The sequence below is a fragment of the Rattus rattus genome, chromosome 5 (assembly GCF_011064425.1).
Source record: "Rattus rattus isolate New Zealand chromosome 5, Rrattus_CSIRO_v1, whole genome shotgun sequence".
Taxonomy (NCBI): Eukaryota; Metazoa; Chordata; class Mammalia; order Rodentia; family Muridae; genus Rattus; species Rattus rattus.
Window position 1 is genome coordinate 71,649,201 of NC_046158.1, and position 10,128 is coordinate 71,659,328.

Consider the following 10,128-nt stretch of genomic DNA (forward strand, 5'->3'; position numbering starts at 1 on the left):
TATGATTGGTCACCCCACTTTGACTTGACTGTCTACAAGCAAGGTCATTTGGTCAAAGGCTGAGACATTCTTGATGATTCTTCATTGACTGTAGATAAAGCTCAAATTCCCTAATACTCCTTCATATATGAGGGGTATTATTTGTCTTCTGTTTTACATTTGGTTATTTTCTGCACAATTACAGCCATACACAGTGCACTCACACTTTCTGTGTCTTTTTGGTATGCTCTTATTTTAATTATTGACTCATACGCACTTTCAATACTTAGTTCAAAGTTTTCTGCAAAAGATTTTATTTAAATTACTAATTTCATGAATTCCTTATCTCTTTTGTATTACTTCAGATCATACCACCCAAAGTGCTCCCTCATGGCTGACATACACAATGTGACTAGGTTCTTTTTTCTGGGACTCTCTTCTAATAGAGAGGTGGAAAGAGTTTGCTTTGTGATATTTCTACTCTTGTAGATGGCCATTATGCTTGGGAATCTTCTCATGGTGGTCACTGTGGTAGCCAGCAGGAGTCTTGGGTCCCCCATGTACTTCTTTCTTGGCTACCTCTCCTTTGTGGAGATCTGCTACTCCTCCACAACAGCCCCAAAATTAATCTTGGATCTCCTTCCTGAAAATAAATCCATATCTGTATGGGGTTGCATGACACAGCTTTTCTTCATGCACTTCTTCGGTGGTACTGAGATTTTCCTGCTCACAGTGATGGCCTATGACCGCTATGTGGCCATCTGCAAGCCCCTGCACTACACCAGCATCATGAACCGAAAGGTATGTGCAGTCCTCGTGGGAACAGCATGGATGGGAGGCTTTGTTCATTCTTTTGCTCAAATAGTTCTCATTTTTCCATTGCCCTTCTGTGGACCCAATATCATTGACCATTATTTCTGTGACTTGCTTCCTCTTCTTAAACTTGCCTGCTTAGACACCTTCCTCATTGGTCTGCTGATTGTTGCCAATGCGGGTACACTGTCTTTGATCAGCTTTGTGGTCCTCTTAGCATCCTATCTGGTCATCTTGTTCCATCTGAGAACTCAGAGTGCTGAGGGACGGCGCAAAGCTCTGTCCACCTGTGGATCCCATGTCACTGTGTTTATATTGTTCTTTGGTCCATGTGTCTTCATCTATTTGAGGCCTTCAGATACCCTGCCTGTAGACAAGATGATAGCTGTGTTCTACACGGTGATAACTCCCCTCCTCAATCCTCTCATCTACTCCCTGAGAAGTGCAGAAGTGAAGAAGGCCATGAAGAATCTATGGTTCAAGACAATGGAAGTAGATGAAAAATAGAATCCGGATATTGGCTCTTGGGATTGGAATGGTGCTGAGTTCAAACTTATGGGCACTGAGGACACGAAAGGCTCATTTAGCATTATTGTAGCTGATAAATATCTTCCAAAACATTGTAAATTAGGTCCTGCGATTAAAATACTGTTATATAATTAGCTATTTTAGTGTTTGCAGTCTTACTTCTTACCACTATCCATAATACCGTAGCAAATATTTGAAGCAGAATATTAAACTATACTTCTTTTGATTTAGATTTACTTTCTATGGTAATGTTACTATGACATGGAGCAGAAACATTTTTGCTCAATAGATTTAATTTGAATAATTTGTCTTACAAGTATACTCTTCATAAAAACAAAAAATTAATTTAATATACTTATTTATTTATTTATTGTTAGGTGCAGCATAGTTGTGAACATAGTGTATTGCACAGTTTTGACTGCAGGAGCACCATCAACCTGAATAATGCTTGTCTGGGTTTCTAGTATACATTGCATTGCTCTTTCATGTATGCTTATCTGTCTTGTCATTTTCTATACCATATTTGTCCTCCAATACAATTCTGGTAAAAAAAAAAAAACAAATCTGGAAAAGGGACCAAGGCCATTACTAGAGAAGCAACTGGTCCTGATGTCTATTAAGAACAAACTGCTCTGGCCATAATCAGTCAGGTAGTCAACCCAGGCATAACATGACAATGGGTTCTTGATGTGGGGGCTGACTGTCTTAGTTATTTTCTGGAAAATTTTACCAATCTCATAATGATTGAATTGTACCAGGAAGTATTTAAGGTACGAAATGTTTTTGAAAAACCTGAAGTTTTAGTAGTTAAGAAAATTGAAGACACCAAGGAAAAGGAACAATGGGCTTGGGTCACTAAAGATAGAGATGTCCATAGGAAATACAAGGGACAGAATAGAGAATAAATAACTGTGTCTACTGGATGTGAGCAGTGGTAAGAGGCCCCACAAGGGGAGATCTCTAATAATAGAAAGTTCGATTGAGAAATATTGGGGGAAACTGAAATATATATCTTCATATATATTATATATAATATATATATATTTATGATAAAAGGATAGATATAAGAATTGAAGACTTTGGACCCCATAAGGGGGCTGTTGGATTAGTGAACTGACCTTCTCGAAAAGATTGGAGCATACTGATTTGACCCCCTGATATTGCCTGCCTAAGAAATCAGGGTACAAATTCTATGAGATAGAGTTCATGCTTGTGAAGAAGCCCTGGAGGAAGCTGTGAGAGGAATTAGTATTGCATATGGGAAAGAGTTTAGAAAGCATTGTAGAAACAGATATTCAGATAAATAAATAGGAGGAAGAGATTCTGCAAATTTAGATAAGCTAAAAATATAACATTACTCTGACCTATTTAGCACCTCTCTGTTTTCATGCTAGTGCTGTAACAGCAAGTCTATGCCCAAATAACTTGTGAATTTGAGGTTTCTCTGAGAGTTCAAAGTTAATTTATAACTTGCTTTTGTGGATGCAGACCTGTGACTTTGCAGTCACTGAACTGTGACTTTATGTGTGCATTGTGCTTGTGGATGACATGGTTAAATGGAGTTTTTTGGAAAAATACTGCCCTTGAGGAAAATAATGGAAACACTTTTGATCATGTATTATTGTATAACAAGAAAGTCTGTGACCAGTAAAAGACTGAGGTGAACTCCAAGAAAGAAAGAAAGAGAGAGAGAGAGAGAGAGAGAGAGAGAGAGAGAGAGAGAGAGAGAACCTGAAAGCTGTCTCCAAGCTCAGCTTCTACACAGTAATGAGTAACCTGTCAGCTTTCAGCTGCATCCTTGCCTAAAACTCTGACTTTGCACCAGTCCAATCCTCCCAGGCTGGTCCTTAGCAATGTATTTATTTTGGCTGAGAAATAAATGAGTTAATGTGACAAATGCCTGTTAATTATAAAAGGAAACAAGCGCCTTCTTAACCACCTCTTATACAATCGCCCAAGGTGAACATCACTAGTATTAAGATGAATTAGTGGCACACAAAGCTTCATATGATGTGCTCCAGAGACATACAACACTACTGTGCTACTCTTACCAAAAGAGATAACCTAATCATACCCAAGTATAACTGTTTAATAGCTTAAAAGAAAATGGAATTGAAAGATATTCAGCAACATCTGGCATTTACTGTTCAAAAGTATGAAGAGTAAGAAGATTGAAGAATTGTTTCTCCTTCAAAGTACTCTCTTTTGGATAGTTTGAATTTTATTGGAAGTGTTCATATTTACAAGGCAGAGAGAGGGATCATTATTTAATAAAGGAAGGCACTGACTAAGTTAACGTTTCTCAATCTTCTCATGAAGTTCATATCCTCTAAGCTGACTGCTGGGCTAAAACACCAAGGGCATCAACATTTGGTACAGAGACAGGCAGGTAGATCAATGGAGTAGAAATGAGGACACAGAAATGAACTGACATACCAATGTCACTTGATCTTCGACAAAGGAACTAAAACCATCCAGTGGGAAAAGATAGCATTTTCAACAAATGGTGCTGGTTCAACTGGAAGTCACCATGTAGAAGAATGAAAATAGATTCACTCATATCTCCCTGAACAAAGCTCAAGTCCAAGTGGATCAAGGACTTCCACATAAAACTAAATACACTTAAACTAATAGAAGAAAAAGTGGGAAGAGCCTTGAACACATGGGAACTGGGGAAATTTTCCTGAATAAAACACCAGTGGCTTATGCTCTAAGATCAAGAATCTACAAATGGGACCTCATAAAATTGCAAAGCTTCTGTAAGGCAAAGGACACTGTCATTAGGACAAAATGACAACCAACAGATTGGGAAAAGATCTTTACCAATCCCATATCTGATAAAGGGCTAATATCCAATATATGCAAATAACTAAAGAAGTTAGACTCCAGAGAATCAATAACCCTATTAAAAATGAGGTGCAGAAAAGATTAAAACAGAGACTGAAGGACACCCATTCAGAGCCTGCCCCACATGTGGCCCATATATATACAGCCACCCAATTAGACAAGATGGATGAAGCAAAGAAGTGCAGAAGTGTAGATCGCTCCTGAGAGACACAGCCAGAATACAGCAAATACAGAGGCGAATGCCAGCAGCAAACCACTGAACTGAGAATAGGACCCCGTTGAAGGAATCAGAGAAAGAACTGGAAGAGCTTGAAGGGGCTCGAGACCCCATATATACAACAATGCCAAGCAACCAGAGCTTCCAGGGACTAAGCCACTACCTAAAGACTATACATGGACTGACCCTGGACTCCGACCTCATAGGTAGCATTGAATATCCTAGTAAGAGCACCAGTGGAAGGGAAGCCCTGGGTCCTGCTAAAGACTGAACCCCAGTGAACTAGACTGTTGGGGGGGGCGGCAATGGGGGGGGGTGGGGAGGAACACCCATAAGGAAGGGGAGGGGAGGGGATGTTGCCGGAAACCGGAAAGGGAATAACACTCGAAATGTATATAAGAAATATTCAAGTTAATAAAAAAAAAAATGAGGTGCAGAGCTAAACAAAGAATTCTCAACTGAGGAATAGTGAATGGCTGAGAAGTATCTAAAGAAATGTTCAACATCCTTAGTCATCAATGAAATGCAAATCAAAACAACCCTGAGATTCTTCCTCACACCAGTCAGAATGGCTAAGATCAAAAACTCAAATGAAAACAGATGCTGTTGAGGATGTGGAGAAAGAGGAACACTCCTCCATTGTTGGTGGGATTGCAGACTGGTACAACCAACCATTCTGGAAATCAGTCTGGAGATTTCTCGGAAAATTGGACATTCCACTACCTGAGGACCCAGCTATACCTCTCCTGGGCATATACCCAAAAGTTGTTCCAACATACAACAAAGACACATGCTCCACTATGTTCATAGAAACCTTATTTATAATAGCCAGAAGTTGAAAAGAACCAAGATGTCCCTCAACAGAGAAACAGATACAGAAAATATGGTACATTTACAAAAAGGAGTACTGTTCAGCTATTAAAAACAATGACTTCATGAAATTCATAGGCAAATGAATAGAACTACCATCTTGAGTGAGGTAACCCAATCACAAAAAAAAAAATACATGGTATGCACTCATTGATTAGTGCATATTAGCCCAAAAGCTCAAATTACTCAAAGTACTTTTTTTTTTTTTTATTAACTTGAATATTTCTTATATACATTTGAGTGTTATTCCCTTTCCCGGTTTTCGGGCAACATCCCCTTCCCCTCCCCTTCCTTATGGGTGTTCCCTCCCCACCCTCCCCATTGCCGCCTCCCCCAACAGTCTAGTTCACTGGGGTTCAGTCTTAGCAGGACCCAGGGCTTCCCCTTCCACTGGTGCTCTTACTAGGATATTCATTGCTACCTATGAGGTGGAGTCCAGGGTCAGTCCATGTATAGTCTTTTAGGTAGTGGCTTAGTCCCTGAAGCTCTGGTTGCTTGGCATTGTTGTACATATGGGGTCTCGAGCCCTTCAAGCTCTTCCAGTTCTTTCTCTGATTCCTTCAACGGGGTCCTATTCTCAGTTCAGTGGTTTGCTGCTGACATTCGCCTCTGTATTTGCTGTATTCTGGCTGGCTGACTCAAAGTACTCTTAAAGATTTGCTGCATCCTGAGCAGTAGATATCAATCAAAAAATTTTTAAAAAACAAAACAAAAACAACAACAACAAAATAAAACTCAATGGCATCTTTGAAGTTTTCTTCTCTTATAATATTGTGCCAGCAATTTTCTTTCTTTTTAAAAAATTTTATCATTCATATATATATATATATATATATATATATATATTCTCTTTTTATGCTACAGTTTTTCCCATATATTTGAAGGCTTTCAGTTTAGTGCTTTTGTGGGATACCTGATTATACAAATGACTGAATGTCTGCATCTATATCTGTTTTTTTCTTTTCATGAACTAATTGCCTTCTATTTTATTATTTTGTCCTCTTCCCATGTGTTATTTTTTGTTTAATTTTATTATAATCTCTTAGAAAACTACTTGATTTTTAATGAGAGACTGAAGATGGGTGGATCTGGGTGGGAGAGAAGGGAAGGAGGAGCTGGGAAGAGTAGATGAAGGGGAAAGAAGCACAACAATAATATATTGTGTGAATATATTATTATTTTTATATAAATATGAAATGAAACATAATTTGCTTAAATAACTGAAAGATAGTTGTCACTATAGTATGCATATGTAAGGCCACATCCTTAAAACTCCATGTTAGACCATTAGAAGGTAACAGGTACCATATAAATCTTAGATAACATTTCATAGCCTGCTATTCACATGCCCCTCAACCAGAAGAATCTTAAGTACCTCCAAAGAGATGATGGTGAGCAGATATAATTGTTCCTTTTATGATTACAGGTGATAGTAATACATGACTACCATTAAAGATGCTTGTTCCTTGGAAAATCATAGTAAGATTCAGCTTTTGATAATGGCTGTCTAAGACTCTCCAGGAAATAGCTCATGGGAGGTTTGAGGTTCCTTTGTACATTCCTTCAACAAAATGCCTAAATCTGCTATCTGTTCATTCAGAAAGATTATTTATTAGCAAGATTCAGCCATGTCTCTGCAGCTGCTAAAGTGAACATTTCTCTATGATGCTATTTGTAACATAGTCGGATATGGAGAATTGTGTGTATGACCATCTTTCTGACACGAGAAGAAAGTCATAATGTGATATGTAATCCTGCTCGTGTTTAGGATTGCATGCAATGTTTTTGGAGTGTGGGCAGTATATTGTTAGTTTATTTTGTTGGAGTATTTACACTATTACTTTCTAAAACAAAGTTGAAATTTTTTGTTGGATCCACCCCCACGAGTCCTTTTTGACAATCCTTTTTGAGAAAAATCCAGTGCTCACGTATATTCTCTGTAGCATTAGGAAGTGTGTGGTTTTGTTTGAGAGTAAGAATGTAGTGAGAGTGCCATCTTACATACCAGAGGAATCAACAGTGATATTCAGCCTGTATTACAGCTTCCCAAGACAGTTTTGTGTATTGGAAAATCACAAAGCCCACCTGGTTGGCACTGCTATAAACTATCCGTGGGTGTATCAAGAACTGAGAAGTTGATGATGAATTGTGCAACCCTCTCTTTGCTCTTTTGATGTCCTGTGTAAAGTTTACAGTCCTTGTTCCTTTCTGTTGTCCTTTGGGTGTCACTTCTCTTCAAGTCCTGGTCCCTCCCCCAGTCTTCCTCATCTCTCTCCATCTTCTCTGTTTCTGAAGCTTCTTCTCTCTCAGCACTCAACGATGTTTCCTGTGCCTTCCTCAGTTTCCCACTTAAGGACCTCAGTCTCAGAATGAATACATTTAAATTTCTACTTTTGGAAAGCAAAGCAATGGATTCTTCTCAATGAAGCTAGGGTTTAATCTTATGGTTATTTTCCATTAAAAAATATCTTCAATAACAAAACAAATAATTGAACAAACATGCTGTCACCAAAAAAGAAAAAACAAATAGTTGTTTTTCCTTTAATGAAATGACAATGACAACTAAATGAGATATATGTTCCTGCACTCTGTGAGGGGGGACCAGGATGTGGCAGTGATTAGGATGTAAATAAATAAATAAATAAATAAATAAATAAATAAATAAATATTTTTAAAAGAAGCATACCATACACTGCATTAGCATCCATCATTCATATGTGATGAGGGCTGACATATATACATATATATATATATACATATATATATAGTAGAACCGTACTTCACTATTTCACATAAAATTTATATTATATAATTATGTCATGTTAATTTGACTATAATCAAGCTTTGTATGTTTTCATAATCTGAGTTGTCAGTGCTAAGTTTATTTGAGGTATTATCAATATCCCAGCTATAGCTTCTTCTGTTATTATTGTAGATAGAATACAGATGCAGGATGAACCATCAGTGACTGAAGTGATGCACAGTGCAGCATCCAGGGTGGAAGAGTGGGTTATTAGTCATCAGCAAAGCCACTCTGCTCATCACAGATGCTTAATATCCAAGGTTGGGAGAGATTACTTCTTAAACATAGGTGAGGAAGACAAAAGTTGCTCTTTCATATACTTGAGTTTGGAGAAAACTCATAAAGAAACTCTAAGTGCATTTATGCATATTTTCAAATGTTCATGCAGTTTTATCCTGAAATTTTTGACTCAGGTAACATAAAAACTGTAAATTCTTACAGCTATGATTTATTTCTCCCACAATAACTTCTGTCTTCCATTTACAATTCCTCATTTTCTCCAGAGATTCTTCATGGCATTTTTCACCTCCGCATTTCTCAGAGTATAAATCAGGGGATTGAACATGGGCGTCAAAATACAATAAAACACAGCTACTATTTTGTCTATGGACAGAGTAGATGATGGCCTCATGTAAATAAATATACAGGGCACAAAGAACAAAGCAACGACAGTGAAGTGAGCCCCACAGGTAGACAGAGCTTTCCGTCGTCCTTCTGCACTGTGGGACCTCAAAGTACGCAGGATGACAATGTAGGAGGTACCCAGCATGAGGAAGTTCAGCAGGCAAATCACACCACTGTTGGCCACCACCAGCAGGCCAATGACATATGTGTCGGTGCAGGCCAGCTCCAGTAAAGGATACAAATCACACACAAAGTGATTGATTACATTGGGACCACAGAAGGGCAACTGAAGGACCAGAAAGAGCTGAGCTGATGAATGCAGGAAGCCACCCAGCCAAGCCACTGCCACCAGCACAGCACAGACGTTCCTGGTCATTGTGGTGGTATAGTGTAAGGGCTTGCAGATGGCCACATAGCGGTCATAGGCCATCACTGTGAGCAGAATGATTTCAGTTCCTCCCAATAAATGAGCCACAAAGAACTGGGCCAAGCAGCCCTCAAAGGAGATGGCTCTCCCCTCATGCAGGGAGTCAGCAATGAGTTTGGGTGTCATACAAGAAGAATAACAAGTATCAATAAAGGACAGATATGAAAGGAAAAAGTACATAGGGGAGCCCAGGGTAGGACTGAAGGCGATAGTGATAATGATGAGCACGTTTCCCCCAACAGAGACCAGGAAGACCAGCAGAAAAAGCACAAACAACATCCTCTGTACCTGTGGGTTCTGGGAAAGTCCCAGCATGAAAAATTCTGTAACATTGCGTGGACTATCCATGAACTCTCAGCTGCATCCAGAGATTTACCAAGGAGGTCAGTTACTGGCTCTTTGGAACATTTCAAGTCATTGGAGGCTGGAGGAAGTGTAAAGGAATGGAGAACATAAATATCTCTCAAGCTATTGTCTTTTTTGCTTTGGGGCATGTAAGACACAATACATTTTTAGTGTGTGTGTGTCTGCATGTGTGTGTGTGTGTGTGTGTGTGTCTGCGTGTGTGTGTGTCTATGTGTGTGTGTCTATGTGTGTGTGTCTGTGTGTGTGTGTGTGTCTGTGTGTGTGTGTGTCTGTGTGTGTGTCTATGTGTGTGTGTCTGTGTGTCTATGTGTGTGCATGTGTGTCTGTGTGTCTGTGTGTCTGTGTATGTGGTTTAATGCACTTATGCATGCATATCTGGGTGTTCACATGTGTGTGCAGTTGTACATGCCTGAGTGTACAAAAGCCAAATGTTAACATTAGGTGTCTTTCTCAGCTACTCCTTGTCTTATACATTGAAGCAGAGTCTCTCTCACTGAGACCCAAAGCTTGCAGATACAGATATCTGGCTAGACAATTTACCCTGGAGATACTGGAGTCTCTGCCGGCTGCATGCTGGGATTATGGTTGGTCTGCAACATCTGCCAGCTTTTAATGGGGTACTGGGAGTCTGAATTCTGGTCTTCACAATCATAC

General features: G+C 39.1%; 1 protein-coding gene and 1 pseudogene across 1 annotated transcript; one reads left to right on the forward strand and one right to left on the reverse strand.

Annotated features, from left to right (window-relative positions):
• Positions 1 to 369: 369 nt before the first annotated feature.
• LOC116900484 lies at positions 370 to 1,299 on the forward strand (annotated as a pseudogene).
• A 7,248-nt stretch (positions 1,300 to 8,547) lies between these two features.
• On the reverse strand, positions 8,548 to 9,456 carry LOC116900485 (olfactory receptor 140). Its single transcript, XM_032902219.1, has one exon. It carries the CDS (start codon positions 9,454 to 9,456, stop codon positions 8,548 to 8,550), a length of 909 nt encoding a protein of 302 aa, XP_032758110.1.
• Positions 9,457 to 10,128: the final 672 nt, after the last annotated feature.